An 18,517-nucleotide genomic window follows, 5' to 3' on the forward strand; every position below is an offset into this window, starting at 1 on the left:
GTATGTTGGGAGCAGCCAGGTAAGGGCTCCAATGGGAGTTTTAAATTCTTGGGGGGGGGGGGGGGGGGGGGCGGGGGGGCCTCCCAACTCCTAATGTATGTCCGTCTCTGCCAACACTTGGTGGCCACTTTCCACAAGACCAAGAGCACTATGGCTTTGATACCATGTAATGAAATAACGGAAAATATAAAACCAATGTCGCTATGGGCTTACAAGATTGCAATCACAAAGTGTGTAGAGACTATGGGACAATACAATAGCCAACAAAGGGCAACACAAGAAGATAAAAAATATGTTCTTTTTAATGAGCAAATGCTTTAGCAAAAAGCATAAAGGAAAGGGGGGAAACACCCCTATTTTATACACATCTAAAAGGAAAGAGAGAGAGAGAGGCCATTGGGGGCTCCCACATAGAGACGTTGGGGAGCCCCAATGTCTCTATGGTCAATTGACCATAGAGCCCCCAATGGCTTATTGAATTTACATAATATAAAAAGAATAAATACAAGGAAATAATTATTTTCTAAAACAGTTATTTATTACATATGTAAAAGGATAAAAATGCCCCTAATGGGCATTAGCTATTACAAAACAGTTATATATATATGATTATATATACATTCATAAGTATATATATACTCATATATATTTTAACAGTACATCACATCCATAGGGCTTTTTTGACCATCTGATATTGATTGAACGGTTCAAGGTGGGTGCACTTGGAACACTTACCAATTTCTCTTGTGTGTGTGTGTGTGGTCTCTCTCTCTATATACACAATGTAACATGGACACTTTTAAAAGGGAAACACACCCGCATCGATGTGGGTGACATTTGAAGATGGCTTTCTTTGTGTTAGGTGAAGTCAACTGCGCTGACATCCATTTTTGACCAAAAATAGATTCGGTTAATCCTAACCAAGTCCAGTTTTATCTATATTATATAAATAAGTACATAAATGCACACACACACATATATATTCACACTTTTTGAAATTGCCATGTCGCACTTGTATCTACACCCGCACCCATTGTGACTTAGTGTGCATATATATATATGTGTGTGTGTGTGTGTGTGTGTGTGTGTGTGTGTGTGTGTGCAAGAAAGATTTCAAGGGCATAAAAAATTCTGCTTACTGCCGGATGTATTCAGACCAGGTTAACCAACTCAGCTGATTGGAGGGGTGGGGGGGTGTTGGGGGAGTATCTCTCTCTCTCTCTCTCTCTCTATATATATATATATATATATATATATATATATATATATATATATATATATATGAATCACTAGAATATGAGAATTGAAAATATAAAAATTATTGTGTGAACCGTGATTTTCATGATTTTTTTTTTTCTTTTCTCTTGAATCTAACCGTATAGATGTGATCTACGTGTTTGGTTTTATAAGAACCCGATTTTGATGCATAAACGAGACTTTTTAAGGCTTTAAAATCAATGGCTCATAATCTTCATAAATATTCAAGCATTCAAAAAACACATTTTTTCATCAAAAATACACGATCCAATGGTTGATTCCTAGCAAATTCACTATGCCAATATCTTCCATTGGATTTGCAAAAAAAGCATTGGAAATGCTCATATTTCTAGTTCTCATATTCTAGTGACTCTTTTATATATATATATATATATATATATATATATATATATATATATATATATAGAGAGAGAGAGAGAGAGAGAGAGAGACTGGGGATTGTGCTGCCCCCTTTTTTGTTAGGTCACTGTTAGGACCCTCCTAAAATCATAGTTTTAGGTGTTTTATGCTAGATCTGAAGATTCTGAACCATTAGATGTGTTTGTCATTGTTTATTCAATAGAAAACATGTTTTTGATTAAGCATCTTTATGCTCCAATGTGTATGTTAAAGAGGTAAAAAATCAATGGTTGATATTGTACTAAAATTTGATGATAAAATATTCACATTTTTACATCAAATCAATTCAAAACAAAGCTTGATTCTTAATAAATAAGCAACGATAAACACATCTAATGGTTCAAATTTAGCATAAAACAACTAAAACTATGATTTTTGGTGGGCCCTAATAGTGACCTAACAAACCTAACGAAAAAAGGGACAGCATATATATATATATATATATATATATATATATATATATATATATATATATATATATATATATATATATATATATATATATATATATATATATATATATATATATATACTTTGGACCGTCCCATATTCCTTTAGAAAACATACTTGCATGTGTTTCTTGATTAACCTAAACCCACTTTATTTAGTAAAAAAACATGTATTAGTTTAAGCAATTTTGATGTTTAGATGTGTTTTTAGCTCAATGAAAAAATCAATGGTATATATTGCACCAAAAACTTGATTAACTAAAAATCAAGAATTTTGGTTAAATTGATTTGATCCAAAGAATGTTTTTTAATAAATAAGCAATGATAAACACATCTACTAGTTTGGATTAAACAAAAAACTTGTACAAATATGTTTTTCAAAGAGGTCTGGGATGGTCTGGAAGATACATATTACTCTCTCTCTCTCTCTAAATAAATAAATAAATAAATAATATATATATATATATGGGGAAAGTGGACGGGCGGTAATTGTTAAAATGTACCTCATATATATATATATATATATATATATATATATATATATATATATATATATATTACATCAATACCCGATAGGGGTATTTTTGTAATTTTACATAGTTGTTTTAGAAAACAACTATTTTGTTTAAATGTAAATTTCTTTATTTATTTTTTAGTTTTTATTTTTGTATTTTTTAGAACCTAAAAGGGGCTCCAACCATAGAGTCGTTGGAGCCCCCAACGGTCACAAATGTGACCGTTGGGGGCTCCCAACGACTCCATGGGAGCCCCCTTTTGGCTCTTCTTTTGAGGCCTTTTGGCCCTCCTCTTTTCTCCTCTCCCTCTTGTATAAATAGGGGTGAACCCCTTGTGTATATTCATTCTTGAGAGCTTTCTCTCTTCTCAATAAAAGGCTTTTTATATTGTTGCCTTCTTAAAGGCTTGTGCTTGTATTGTCCCTTTGTGGACTTGTGATATTGTCTCTTTTATTCATTGTTGTAAGTGCTTGCATGCACTCTTTATATTTCCGCAATATCTCATTACATGGTATCAGAGCCACTCGATTCTTGAAGGAAAGGTTTGGTTCGTGTATATCATATTTAGTGGATATCTTCTCACTTCTTGGCAACATCATGGAGGCAAAGATTGACCTATCTTTCAAGCTCAATGGAAAGAATTATATGATGTGGGCATCGGCAATGGAAAATAATCTCAAAGGAAAGAAGCTTTGGGGTTTTGTCATGGGTACCGTTCCGGAACCTAAGCTTATGCTCACTAAGGACGAAGAAGGTCAAGAAAAGGCTCTTGAAGGAGATGCTCGCCTCAAGGCCATTGAAAATCATCAAAAAGAAGTGGAAGATTGGGAAAACAATCACGCAAAAATCCTTGCGTGGTTTATGAACAATGTTGAGCTTAAGGTATGTGCTAATATAGCTAAATTTCGTAGAGCCAATGAGGCTTGGTCCTTTATGAAGGGTATGTATACCCAAAAGGATCTTGCAAGAGCATACTTCTTGCAAGAAAAAATTAGAACTACCAAGCAAGGTGATTCTAGCATTCAAGACTATTATAGTGCCCTAAACCCACTATGGGATGAATTGGCTCTTTTGGAGCCAAAATGGGTTTCTATGGAAGATATTGATTTAAGGCAAAAACAAATGGAACAAGAGCGATTGTTTCAATTCCTTTTTGGGCTACGTCCCGAATTTGAGCAAGTGAGATCCTCACTTCTCCATAGATCTATTTTTCCTCCTATTGAGGATGCTATTGCCGAAATCACTCAAGAGGAGACAAGGCTTGGCATGAGTAAGCATGTTGATGAAGTCCTTGTCGTATCAAAACCGGGTAACAATGTTAGAACCTATAAGCCTTCTCATTTTGGGAAACAAGGAAACCACAATGGAGGAAGAAAAATGATTGTTTGTCATTATTGCAATGAGCCGGGTCATATTAAACTCGCTTGTCCAAAGCTTATTGGAACCTTCAAGCCTAAGGTGGTCTCTCTTGAAGAAACCACCAGCAAAGAAGATGAAGGCAAGAACAATGACATCAAAGAAACTCTTGGACAAATATCTATGGCTCTCCAACAAATACTAAAAGTTTCTTCCTCCACATCGGGTGCGACTATTGCCTCGACATCATCACCCGGTACATATTCTTGGATCCTTGACTCCGGAGCTTATTTTCATATGACCCCTCATGAAAGTGCACTTATTGATGTTTGCACCAATTCAAAGGACTCTTGTGTCTCTACGGCTGATGGAACCTTTTTAAAAATTTCAAGTATTGGCTTTTTTAAAGATTCTCAAAATTTTTGTGTTCCAAAAGTAAGAGTTGTTCCCAAACTAAATTTAAACCTATTTTCGGTTTCTCAAATTGCCGACCATGGATGTGAAATATCTTTCTCATCTAATGGTTGCTTTGTGCAGGATCTCCGGTTCGGGAAGCGGATTGGGCAAGGCCATAGAAAGGGAGACCTCTATTATATGGACCATCTCGATCTCCCTACAAATTATTTTTGTTCTTATGTCCAAGAAAAAACCATGGAAACTTGGCATAAAAGACTTGGCCATCCAAGTTATTCCAAAATGTATCTCTTTCTTTTTGGAAACAAATTTTGTAAGGAAAAAGAAATTAATTGCAAAGATTGCATTTTTGGAAAAATGAAGTCTATTCCATTTCCAAGTGGAACTTTTCTTTCATCAAGACCTTTTGAATTGGTGCATTCGGATGTTTGGGGGCCTTCTCCGGTTATGTCTAAAGAGTGCTATTCATATTATGTTACGTTTATTGATGACTTTACTCGGTATGTTTGGATTTATTTTCTTAGTCATAAATCAGAAGTATTTACTTTCTTTGAAGATTTTCATAAAAAGGTTCAAAATCAATTTCAAAATAACATATCTATTTTAAGATCCGATTCCGGTGGCGAATACTTATCTCACGAATTCCAAAACTATTTAACCCAAAATGGCATTTGCCATCAAAAGTCATGTCCTAGGACTCCCCAACAAAACGGCCTAGCGGAAAGGAAACATAGGCACATTATAGAAACCGCTAGAACATTACTTGTTTCTAGGAATATTCCAAAGAAGTTTTGGGCCGAAGTCGTTCTAACCTCAACCTATTTAATCAATAGAATGCCCTCTTCTAAGTTAAAAAATGCTTCTCCCTATGAAAAACTCTTTAAATTTTCACCCGATTTCAATCGTCTTCGTATTTTTGGTTGCAAATGTTTTGTCCTATTACATAAAAGGGATAAGTTATCTCCAAAAGCAATTGAATGTGTTTTTCTAGGATATGGTGAAAATAAAAAAGGGTATAGATGTTATGATTTTAAGAATGATAAATTATATGTTTCAAAAGATGTAACATTTCTAGAAGAAGAGAACGGTTTTGATAAAATAGAAGAAACAAATGAAATTGATTATATATTCTTATATGATCTTATTGATGACATACAAGAAGATTTTCTTGAAAACATAAATAATACATGTGAGGTGTCCCATCCTGATATAACTCCCTCAAATGATAGTGATTCAAATATAAATGTTTATGATAGTGATACAAATATAAATGTTTACTCATGAAGAAATCAAGAAAATCCTATTAGTGCCCTCGAAAAATACTCTCAAATTTCTAAATCCACTGAGGAACCACAAGTTAGACATTCTTCTAGAATATCAATACCCCCAAATAGGTTTGTATCCTATGATTCCTTAACCCCCAACTATCGGGGCATGTTTAATAACCCTACATTCTTATTTTGAACCGGCTCACTATAATCAAGCTAAATCTATACCACATTGGGTTGAAGCAATGCAAGTTGAACTAAATGCTTTAAAAAAGGCCAATACTTGAGAAATAGTTAATCTACCCTCACACAAAAAACCTATTGGTTGTCGTTGGGTCTTCAAAGTTAAAACTAAAAGCGATGGCTCTTTAGAACGATATAAAGCTAGATTAGTCGCTAAGGGATACTCCCAAGAATATGGCATTGATTATGAAGAAACATTCGCTTCCGTAGCTCGAATGACCAGTGTCAGGACCTTAATAGTTGTCGCATCAACCAAAAAATGACCTATTTATCAACTTGACGTAAAAAATGCTTTTTTAAATGGAAGTTTAAGTGAAGAAGTTTACATGGATCCGCCATCCGGAATTAATATTAAGCAAGGACAAACACTTCGGCTTTTGAAGGCCTTGTATGGTCTTAAACAAGCTCCTAAGGCTTGGTATGATCGTTTCAGTGATATCATGGTCAAGTTGGGATTTCATTCTTGTTATACTGACACTGCTCTTTTTGTTAAAAATGCAGGTACTAGTATCGTAATATTGTTGCTTTATGTTGATGACATGATTATCACTGGGAATGATCAAAATAGTATTATTGATGTTAAAAATATGTTAAAAAATAATTTTGATATGTCTGAATTACGTTTTCTTAGATATTTTCTTGGAATTGAAGTTGCATATTCTTCTCGAGGATATATTTTGTCACAAATGAAGCTTGTTGCAGATATCTGCTCTAAGACTGGGATTTTTTATGACAAGAAAGTAGAAACTCCCGAGGTTATTAATGCCAAATTACGGTTGGAGGATGGGGTTCTTCTGGAAGACCCCACACCTTACAGACAACTCATTGGGTCTCTTACCTATTTAACCATCACCAGACCAGATATCGCCCATGCGGTTCACTCAGTTAGCCAATTTCAGCATGCTCCTACAACGGTTCACATGAGTGTGGTTCTCCGGATCATCCGTTACATTCGGAACACCATCAATAAAGGGTTATTCATATCCTCCTCTTCTTCCTTGAATCTTATTGCTTATACTGATGCAGATTGGGGAGGTAACCCTAATGATCGAGTCTCAACTATTGGTTTTTGTGTCTTTTTAGGAGACTCTCTGATTGCCTGGCGATGCAAGAAGCAGCAGAAAGTTTCGCTATCATCTACTGAAGCTGAGTATCAGGCGATGGCAACCATAACAATGAAACTTGTATGGCTTCGCAGTCTACTTAATGACATGGGGGTTAATATTACCGAAGCTTCAAAATTATGTTGCGACAACAAGAGTGCCATCTATATTGCAAGCAATCATACTTTCCATGAGCGTACCAAGCATATTGAAATGGATTGCCACTATGTTCGTGATGAATACCTTCGTGGAACAATTGCTCTACCATATGTCACTTCAGAATATCAGTTGGCGGACTTCTTTACTAAAGCTCTTCCGGCTCCCCGCTTCATGTTTCTTCTTGGCAAACTTTTCGTCTTTTCCCCGTAAAGTTTGAGGGGGGGTGTTAAAATGTACCTCATATATATATATTACATCAATACCCGATAGGGGTATTTTTGTAATTTTACATAGTTGTTTTAGAAAACAACTATTTTGTTTAAATGTAAATTTCTTTATTTATTTTTTAGTTTTTATTTTTGTATTTTTTAGAACCTAAAAGGGGCTCCAACCATAGAGTCGTTGGAACCCCCAACGGTCACAAATGTGACCGTTGGGGGCTCCCAACGACTCCATGGGAGCCCCCTTTTGGCTCTTCTTTTGAGGCCTTTTGGCCCTCCTCTTTTCTCCTCTCCCTCTTGTATAAATAGGGGTGAACCCCTTGTGTATATTCATTCTTTAGAGTTTTCTCTCTTCTCAATAAGAGGCTTTTTATATTGTTGCCTTCTTAAAGGCTTGTGCTTGTATTGTCCCTTTGTGGACTTGTGATATTGTCTCTTTTATTCATTGTTGTAAGTGCTTGCATGCACTCTTTATATTTCCGCAGTATCTCATTACAGTAATCTGGGTTGCTGGAAGAACCATGGTTTTTAAGCTATGCACTTGGGCATTTTCCTAAATAATTGTTTTCCTATCTTGTCTGGATGTATTCAGATCAGGTCAACCAACCGGGCTGGCCCCACATGGGGGACAAGGGTTGATTTCGATTTCCTTGGATGAACCACTGGCTCAACCCAATGGGCTTATAAACTATTTCACGAGCATTTCCTTATGTAGTTGTTTGTATCGTGGTCTTTTCCTATGAAGCAGTTTTTTTTTGTGTTTTCTAAGCATCATGCGTTATAGGAGATCTGATAGCACATAACAGATAGTTTGCTGGGCTTGTTTCTGGTGTTTCTTGAGCAGAAAAATTTGATGTCAAAATGTAAATGTTGAGGTTGTCAATGGAGGTGATCTTAAGTAAAGTCTATATTGTACCATGTGACCATATATCCGGAGAATCTTCCTTGTAATGCTGATTTCATGTTTGTTGCATCTGAAATTATGCAAACTGAGGTCTATAGAAATTTCTTTCAGGCTGAGAAAGCATTTCGTGAGGGTACTGCCCGGCAAAATGCACATAGCATATTCATCTGCCTTGCATCAAAGTTGCTGGAAGATCGTGTTCATGTAGCTTGTAAAGAGATTATTACACTACAAAAGCAGGTAGGAGTCTGCTAAGTTGCTTGCTTTTGTAGGAAATTATTCTGACTGCTAAGCATCTCATGCATTGTTTATTTCCCATTCACAGATCAGGTTACTTGAAGAAGAAGAAAAAGAAAGGCGTGATGAAGAACAGCGTAAAGAGAAGAGGAGAACAAAGGAAAGAGAGAAAAAGTTGCGAAGAAAGGAAAAACTGAGGGAAAAAAAAAAGGCAGGTAATGACATTGATCTGACAGAAAAAGTTCCCTATTCGACAATGTCTTCAAACAATTGCTCCTTGGGTGCTGAAGATGAGCCGCTTCCTATGTTTTGTTCAATTGATTCAATAGAGGAAAAAGGAGATACTACACCAGCCACCTCTCATTCTCCTGAGGTCATAGATGGAAACGATCCAATGGAAAATAACAGCATGGAGGATGTATATGTGAATGATGAAGTGCTCCATGTGAGAGATAATAATAGTGTTTTTATGGCTGAACAATTTAAATCTTCACAGAGGAAGATAAAGTCTAGAGGCCAGGCCCTTGTGGATCTTGCATCAAAATGGTATGATAGGCGTGGTCCTGATATAGGGAATAGGTGTACTGATTACATTGAAGAATCAGATGCAAAATTGCATGGCTACAGAGGAACTTCTTCCAGGTATGCTAATGGAATTCAAAGACAATCAAGATGCCAACTTTCAAAGCCCATCATCAGAAGTTGTGCTCCAAAATTCATTGATAACTTACAACATTCTAGTTCCATGGCAGATGATCGATATATTCCTCATTACTGCAGCCATAATCTTCAGAATGGATATAGAGTGAAAAGCAGCCAAATTTCTATCATGAGATCAAATCGAGGAACCAAAACTACAAATCAGAATGACAGACCAGTGGATATAGCTGGGCCATTTTGTAGGGTTAGAAAATTTAGCAGTAGTAGTTTCTCACCTGATTGTGGAGTTTCAAGAGGCAAGGGGGTATCAGGGCATACTTATGCTGGTCGTGGAGTTCCCCATACCAAAAAGGTATGGGAGCGTATAGAATTCAGGAGAAAATTTACCAGAAGCAACTCAAACTCTGATGTTACTCCGAAGTGTGCAGAATCTCAGAATGATGATAGACACAAGGAGCAGACTCTTTGTGTTAAAAATGGGAATGATCATCAGTCAAATGATTCAGCGAAGTCCTCATATGATGAGCATTTCTCTGAAGTCTCAACAATTTCAGCTGAATCTGATTCTGTTAATAATTCTGATTGCCATGAGAGGATAAATAGCTTCAGAAATTCGAGCTTAGAGATGTACAACTGTGGGCAGGATGATTTTGGTTATGATCTATCTCATCTGCACGTGGAAAACTCTGTTTATGGAGAATCTTCTTCTTGTTCGACGACACATTGTGCACATTCCATGAATGATGCTTCTGATCCTTTGATGAGCACCTCTTGCTCGGATAATAGTTTATGTCTCAGTGAAGGAAACCTCTGCACTGCTAACTCATGCATCCAGAATGCAGAATTCTCCTCTGCATCTGATTCTGAATACACTAGCCCATCGCAAGCAAGAGAAAACTCCAGTGCATATGAAAGGGACACTTTCCATTTCTGCCCTGATGTGACTGATGGTAATAGCAAAACAATTGGTGACTCACTTCAAAGCATGACAGCTGCACCTTTGGTCTTGGATGGCTGTGATAGGTTCTCAGCTAAACAGGCAACAAAAACTTGTTACCCGGATGGCAATGGAATGCCAATGTGCTCTGCAGAGAGTATCATTGACATGGAATCTCAGCAACATACAGTGCCTACTCAGTGCAACCCTTTCCCTGTATTTCCTGCACATGGTATGGGCTACTACCAGACTGCAGCTTCTTGGTCAGCTGCTGCTACCAATGAACCAACACCATTTCCTCAGCCTCATCATTTCTTGATGTCCGGACAATTGGGGTTCAATTTATCAACTGATGGATCACCTGGATTTTGCATGAAGTATGGAGCTTTACAACCTTTGACCCCAATGTTCAATGTTGGCAACTTTCCTTTTTATCCATTTAAAGCCAATGTCATGAACTCAAAGGAACATGGTAGGCCATCAAAGCCAGTGATGCATGAAGCAAATGATATAAGGTTCTACAAATCCAATGCACTTCAAAAGGTAGATGAGCATTTTGAAAGGCCCTTTCCCAAGAACCCGTGCCATAATTCATTAGAAGCTCTACCGCATGCACAAGATGGTAATCCTGGGAATATCACATGCCATGATGGCCGAGACTTTTCACTGTTCCGCTTTGATGGCCAAGATGCAGGGTCTGCTAGATTTTCCCTGAGTGCACTCTCTTTAAAAGACAAAGTTATTGGTGATTTTCATTCACGGTCACAGATTGCTGCTCCTGTGCAACTTGATGTTGCACAAACAAAGAAAGAAGGAATTATAGAAGAATATAGCCTGTTTGCAGCAAACAACAGGATTCATTTTGCATTTTTTTGATCACTTTGCATAGATTTGAAGCATGCCTTTTTACCAGCCAGAAGTTGCAGCATTGTGGAGTCCTATTCCATGAAGTAATTTCAGCTGCATGTTGCCAACCTGTAATTAGGTTCAAAATATTGTCAAAGATATTCAGTTTTCCTGCTTTCTCAGTTTATTTCTATTCAATTTAGTTTTTTTTACTGTAAAAAACTGCGAGATTGTTGATTTTTTTTAATATGAGCTTTCCCTTTCCATTATCAATGAAATATTTATTGATATTTGATCAGTATAAACTGATCGGTTGATTGCTATTCAATTTATAAACGAATCATATTTTGTCAGGATAAGCTGATGACATGGAAATCTTGCACATTAATCAAACGTTATGCCTATCGTGACCATTCCTATAGACCAAGCCGATTTTAGTGTTGAATCAATGGACCAAACACATAGGAAAAATTATGTTATTTTTTTTTAAATGCTAAACTATTTGCATTTGATGGAACGCACGTTCATTCCATTTCAATTCGTATGGATTGTCTTAAATATTAATGGATCAGCTGATACAACGGAATTGAGTAAACGTTTATCTTCAGTTCAAAGTTTCAAACAGAAAGAGTTAAAATGATAAAAATGAGTCTGTTCTCTTCATTTTCTTGGGTAGCTGTTGCCGCTGCTCCCTGATTCACCCAAAGCATGGGAATAACTTTAGGCTAAAGCGCTAGAACCAATTGTGTCGCAGTGGCTGGCTATGGTTGGGGCCGTTTAGTGGGAGTCCACCACCATGGATAGGTGAAAGCAGATGTACATTTTTTAGTTCAAGCTCAATAGATCAAAGCATGATTGCTTTGATTGATGGCTAAAAAGTAACATTGGATCACGTGGCATAAACTATCAATAGATCTTCATGCCTATGGCAAGGGGCAACCTAATTACAATGTGAATAGCTCGTCACTAATAGGTTATAAAGTGTATCAACTGTTTGTAAAGAATACATTCCACTATGGCCAGATACATGGTTTCACATCTCTGTTATCATGATCTGAGCTAATTCTTCAACATCGGTGGGTTCAGACCTCTTTTTAGTTTCACCCAAGCTTCATCCTAGCCATGGAATCACCTTGGTTCGGGTTCATATGACAATTGCCCTATGAAGACTTCCTTTCACTATGACTCTGGTGGGTTCCCTTGACCAAGCCACTGCCCAAGTCGCCAGCTCATTCTTCAATAGGTACCTGGTTAGAGATTAAATTATCCTCCCACTGCTTGAAAGTACACGGTTTCATGTGCTATTTCACTTATGGATAGAGGGTTATTTTCACCTTTTGTTGCATGAGCGGATCCGCATGAAATTCAGGTTTAAGAGATCCATTGGGATCCAACTTTACTTTAGTTTTTTATTGTTTAGTTTTGAATCCATTTTAGAAATAGAGTTTTTTTTACCCTATATTCATTATAGGGATTGTTAACAAGGAGTTGATGAATGAAAACCTTGATTATTTTCTTTGATTTATTGAGTTTTTTACTCATCATTTTCCATTAGTCTTGTCTTCCTAGCGTAAATTCTGAGTAGGAGTAACATGGATTTTCCTGCATCTTCGGGATCAAAGGTGCATCAGAGTTAGTAGATCGAGCTCTGTGATGGTGCAAAGTTCAAAAGTCGATAATGAAGAATGCAAGCGATGTCCAAAGGGTTGCAAGCTCACTTAGCCGAAATCGATAAGAAGTTGAACATGGTGATTGGAAAACTAGAATCACGAGCACTACCGTTTGAATTGATGATGGGATGGAGCAACACATGATCCAAAGTATGATCGAGCTTTTCAACACACGTTTGCCCCTCCTCAAAGCCTGAGCAAAAAACTGCGTTGATGGATCTCATCGTCCAAAAATCTGTATGTCAGAAGTTTTCAGCGATCCCAATTAAGAAAATACGCTGATTGTGGAGGAAGACAAGATTGTTATGGAGGCCGATGGGGGTGGTCTCACACCACTCGTACAAAAAGCATTGAAGGAAAGGCCTGCTATTGAATCAACCCTAGTCATCTCCTCCCTCGAAATGGAGTTGGCCCCAAATCAAGAGCAGCCAGGGGTTCCACCAGAACGAGGGTCACTGGCGACAATCAATCATCGGCGGTGCCTCGCATTGATGACCGTAATGTGGTACCCAGTGGCAGCGGTGGTTTTCAAACCACTGTCTGCCCCTTCTCTTGTGCCCACACCTTCTGACTGGCAACCGTCGTCGGATGAGCGAGGACCTTTGTCATGCTTAGGAGGCCCTTTCATGCCCTGGAAAGGAGGCAGCATGATGGGTCAGGTTGTGGACGAATGGGATCCTGCAAGAACCAATTCAGTCCAGCCTCGGCATAACATGTCGATTCCTGGGTTCAGAACCCGACTCAGAGAGTCCCGGACCTAGTTCGGATTGGTTCATGGGTCTTGAACCTGTTTCTTGGGTAAATGCTATAACTCCAACACGGATTGACCCATTTTCCATCCCAAACCTAAATTTGGACCCGGTTCAATTCCAAACCCAAATAAAAACCCTAGTTTTTGGCCCAGCTTCATCCCAATTTTGGCCTTCTTAAATTAGACTTGAGTCCATACCGGTTTCAGACATTTTCCAAATGGATCATTCCACCTTGAACTCCTCCAAGCCTATACCTAATAAATCCATATCAATGGGAGCTACATGAGTTCTATGGTTCCCAAAAGTTGAGAAGAATTGTAAGCAATGCAGACTTGAGGATGAGTCTTCTTTAACTCGGGGAGAATGATGCAATAATGGATCTTCATTTAATTCAGGTTTAAGAAATCCATTTGGATCTAATTTTAGTTTATGCTTTTCTTGTTTAGATTTGTATTTTTTAATATAATGGATTTCTCATATCCATTTTAGAATTCATGTTTTCTTTTTTACCTTATAAATACTCATTATAGGGACTTTTGTGAAGGTTTGATAAATGAAAAACCTTTATTATTTTATTTTATTTATTAAATATTTTTACTTACCATTTTTCATTATTATCTTGTCTTCTATTATGACCCAAATTTTAGAAAATGGTATGGATTTGGGCTTCAAGATTCACATGCCTTTCCCTGCAAGCAATGAGGGTCGTCTAAGCCTAGCTGAGACCCATAAGAGTGATGTGGCAGCTGAGATGTCCTCTTCACATGTAAAAAAGTTAATGGACACATGTTCATATTAGAATAAAAAAGATCATGACACTTGTCTATACTAGAAGCAGGGAGAGCTGGCCAACAGGGCCCACATAAGAGGGCATTAATTAAGAAGTCTAGGGTGAGATGTCCCCACCTCTCTTAAGGATTCTTTCACCTTTCAGGAAGGTGATTAGGGAGAGTCAAATCAGGTCTTCTCAAGTTGGTTTTAATTAAGACTTTTAATTAGAGTAGGAGTCATGACAAAGGTAGGATTCTTGAATCCTCCTTCTAATCTAATTTTTGTTTCACAATAAGACTCTTTATAACTCATCTGATTAAGTAAGGACTATATTTCAGGCATCCCATCTATAAATAGAGGTATGAGGTTATCCCTTTATGAAAAAAGAATAATATTGAAGTTTTCTCAAAACCTCTCTCTCTCTCTCTCTCTCTCTCTCTCTACGTCTCTTTCTTCCCTTTTAATTTCTTCTCTTTCTCCTCTATCATGTTTCTCCCTCTCTTCTCTATGATTCACATGAGGCGAGGCCTCCCTAGGCTGATCATTTATCCTTTCTAAGGGCCTAAGCCCTTTTTGTACCCTTGTCTTGTAGCAGAGTATGTTTTTACCTACAGAATCTAACGTTGGAGGCCTGTCAGGCGTAGTTCTGCTGACCAGTCATCCTTCCAACTTTGTTACAGGTATTTATACACTTTCTGGACCACTATCATACCTTAGGACCAGTCCCTAACCTTTTCTAAAGTTGCCTAAGTCGTCTAGACCAAGACTGCACTTGAATAAGCAATATAGTTCTGTTATGCAAGTTGTTTGCCTTTTCTAATCTCCTGCACATACCCTGACCATACATGAATGTGTATACCCCTTTAGGACCTCTCTAGACCTACTACAACTTTTGAAATTGTTTTCAGCCTTAACTAAGACTATACCCACATTCGGGACCTGAAACACTAAAATCGCACCCTGTCGATTTAGCATAATATGTAGTTTCGCCCATTTGACCTCATCAACCTCTATAATGACCTAGACTTACCTCTCTAACTTCTAGCACCTATATCAGACCTCAACACATGTCCTTAGGTCTCTCTAGAAGCCCTGAATCATATCCTTGCAGATCTGGACCAAAAACACTACTTGAACGGCTTACTAATCCCATTTTTGACTTACCCGATTTAGTCGTTTGACCTTATTTTTTTGTACCTCCAAAATGGCTGAGATATACCATGACATAGATCTTTGGGTTACGGGTAGCGGCCAAAACAAGTGGTATTAGAGAAGGGTGTTGCAAAAGCACATCACAACCTTGAATACGATGGTTAATAGGCTATTAAAATTGCACACGAACCTAACCACAAATTGTTGACCGAATGCACATGACATATTGTGGTCCAAATTTTAAAATTTGTTTAAAGTTGAAAGCACTTGTCACAAGATTCTTGCAATGTGCAAAAGACTATGATACAATAGGAGCTCGTACTGTTAATGAATAGTGCATACGTGACTTGTGTCATTCCTTAGAACACTTGCAATGAAAATTATGAGAAGAAATCCCTTAGATAGGTTTTGAATCACAGTTGCGTGTGTTCAAATGATACACATCTGAATGGAGATGAGTGATCACAGATCTCTGCACTCCTTCCTATGGTGTAGTACCCTTGCATGAATTGACTAATGTAGTGACTGGGTACATACGCATGAGCGACGTATGCGTGTCTGTAGTTCATGCACATACAGCTCTGCCGCAGGTCACCTACGATAGTGGCCTTTGGAGGCCTTTGCCCCTACACTACTATGTTCGATAGTTGACTATCCCACCAAAAAAATAGCAACTGGAGGTGATTCCTTTCATGGCATCGTCATTGTCAATACCCCAACAACGCACCATGGACTAGGTGCAGGTCGAGCCAGGTTGGCAACTCAACCAGTCCACATCACATGGTTGCCACCCTGAGGACAACAACTAATATTCTCGCAGTGCCGTGCATGTGGAGTAGGATGCCCTCGTGCCCAATGAAGAAGCATAATTGTGCATAGTAGAGGAGTTGAGCTCTCTATCGATCGAGTGCATCCCTGAACATGGCAGAGATATAGCCCTGTGCACAATAGGGAACCACAAGATCCCTATAGAAGGCCGTGTAGATCCTAAGGCACAGGTTGAAGGGAAAGGCATATAGATCTTGGATCTAGGATCCACTACCATGCTTCGCACTACTTTGCCCCCAAAGTGGAGACCATGGCCCTCTGAATTGCTGCAACTCTAGAATCAAACATGAGCTTTGGATCATCCTGATGCATTGGGAGTTATTTTTTAAAAGAGCTTTATATAAGGGTTATGCTCAAACAACTAGTCAAATCTTACCTCAAGCTTAGATGACCCATTCCTATAACACGATGAGCGCAGTTAAACTTAGTCAACACATTGTTAGGCGCGGGCTTCGAAGATGGGTGAGATAAGAGATCTAGATCTTAGTCTTGATTAAGTGGGTGAAAAAAGGCTAGGTTTGTTGGGTCTAGTTGTGTAGAGATTTCAGCAGAGTGTGGGTGTAGTCAAGATTCAAACTCTATATATTGAAATTAGATATGCCTATTTATAGATTTTTTGGCAGATCTAGACATGATTCTTGTAAATTTAAGAGTTGTAGATATGAATCCATCCAAAGTTGACATGGCAAGATCCTAAATAGGCCTTTTTTATTGGACCAGGTTTTTTTTAGCCTGATTTTAGGGGTTAGATAGATTCTAGGTGGTTTGGGATTATGATATGTCTAATTTTTTATTTTTAGTAGGGTATGGATAGGATTTTATTCAAGTTTTTCCAAATGGCACACATTTTTAAATTATAAAATGTGCCAACAGTGCTAATAATAATCCAAAATGCTAACGATGTAATGGTATTTAGTGATGACAATTCATCATTTTGGACCCTCCTAACAAATGAGAAAAACTGCTAATGACATATGAAAAACTGTTAATGACAATCCATGTGTTGTCAAAACTTTGCTAATGACACATGGATTATCGTTAGCAAAACATGTTAAAATAGGCTAATAGGTTAACTTGTTTTGTGCATAACTTCTTATCAGGATGCCCTTTTAAGGTGATTGCTCAAAATGAGACCCACTTGAACATATAATGTTTTTACTGAACAAGTCACCTTGTTTTGTTCATAATTTTCTATTCCAATATCATATTGACCTGTTTTTTAGATTGTTTGAAAGCTGAGATCATCTAGTTTAATTGATATTTTAGACAAAAATCTTGAAGATATCATTTGGAGATAAAAAAATGAAATTAAAGTTAAAATTACTAATAAATAAGACAAAAACACTGAATTTTGGTATGTGACTTCTAGCATAAAATGACTCTATCAAATTTGGGATGTTTATAATGCTCATTTTTGTTGTCGATCATGTGAAGCTCATTCAATAATGAAGTAGACACTAGTTTTTGAAAGGCAAAATTTTGATTCTCCCAACTGATTTGGAGCACACAAGTTCAGAGTCATCTTTAGTCCCCTCACCTCTTCAGGTATGTAGAAGCGCTAAAGGGTTTGTTTCTCCCATTTGTTTTGTGTCCTATGATTCTTTTACTCTTCAACATTGTGCCTATCTTGCTCTAATCTTTTTCCTAAGTAGGAAATTAGGTAGTACCTAAATAGGTGTTATTGTTTTATTATGCTTTGATATTTGTAATGCTTTTACCTTGACCTATAAAAGGAGCTCATTTTCGATGTTGAAGATATGAAATGAAATACTCTTTATCTAAAAAAACATCTCTTTCTTATCTCCTTTCTCTTTAGCTAACACCCCTCTCTCTCTCTAGCTAACATTCTCCCTCTCTTATGGACGTCTCTCTTTCTCTCTCTCTAGCTAACATCCCTCTCTCTTGTGGATGTCTCTCTCTTTTCCCTTACCTCGATGAGTCTCAACCCCTTGACTCGTTCACCCTTCTATGAGGGCTCTTTTTCTGATCAACTCAAGGTGTTTCAGTTCTTGCTTGGGTCTAGAGTTGTCTAAGTATCAAGTAGGACCACTTCTACTTGGTGTTCGTGTGGATTGCAACAACAACGTGAAGGACTCGACCCTACTTAGCCTTATACGAGGAACCTTGGACAAACCCGGATGGATCAGACCCTTCTCCAACCTTAGAACACTCATTTTAAAATGTTTAAGTCATTGAAACCCTTTTCCTTAGCTTCTCTCAAGCCTTAACTTCTCTTAAATCCAAACTTGTCCAGAATCTGTTTCCCGATGAAGCTAAATTTTTGTCAAACTTGCAAAAGTTTTCTAGCCCAAACCGTTAGTCATTTGGATCTGAAACTTGGACCCAAACACCCTT

At 37.7% G+C, this 18,517-nt stretch overlaps 1 protein-coding gene across 3 annotated transcripts in view; it reads left to right on the forward strand.

Moving 5' to 3' along the window:
* LOC149841088 (uncharacterized) overlaps positions 1-11,329 on the forward strand; it is a 64,911-nt gene extending 53,582 nt beyond the window's left edge. For 2 of the 3 annotated variants that reach the window (XM_090003582.1, XM_090003583.1), the window contains exons 7-8: positions 8,421-8,549; positions 8,635-11,329. In XM_090003582.1, coding sequence (XP_089859708.1) covers positions 8,421-8,549; positions 8,635-11,019 — 2,514 coding nt within the window. In that variant the 3' untranslated portion in view covers positions 11,020-11,329. The remainder of the gene's footprint in view (positions 1-8,420; positions 8,550-8,634) is intronic. The other variant, XM_090003584.1, reaches the window with a different exon arrangement.
* Positions 11,330-18,517: the final 7,188 nt, after the last annotated feature.

Source organism: Nuphar pumila, chromosome 4, assembly GCF_984573655.1.
Source record: "Nuphar pumila chromosome 4, dmNupPumi1.hap1.1, whole genome shotgun sequence".
Classification (NCBI taxonomy): domain Eukaryota; kingdom Viridiplantae; phylum Streptophyta; class Magnoliopsida; order Nymphaeales; family Nymphaeaceae; genus Nuphar; species Nuphar pumila.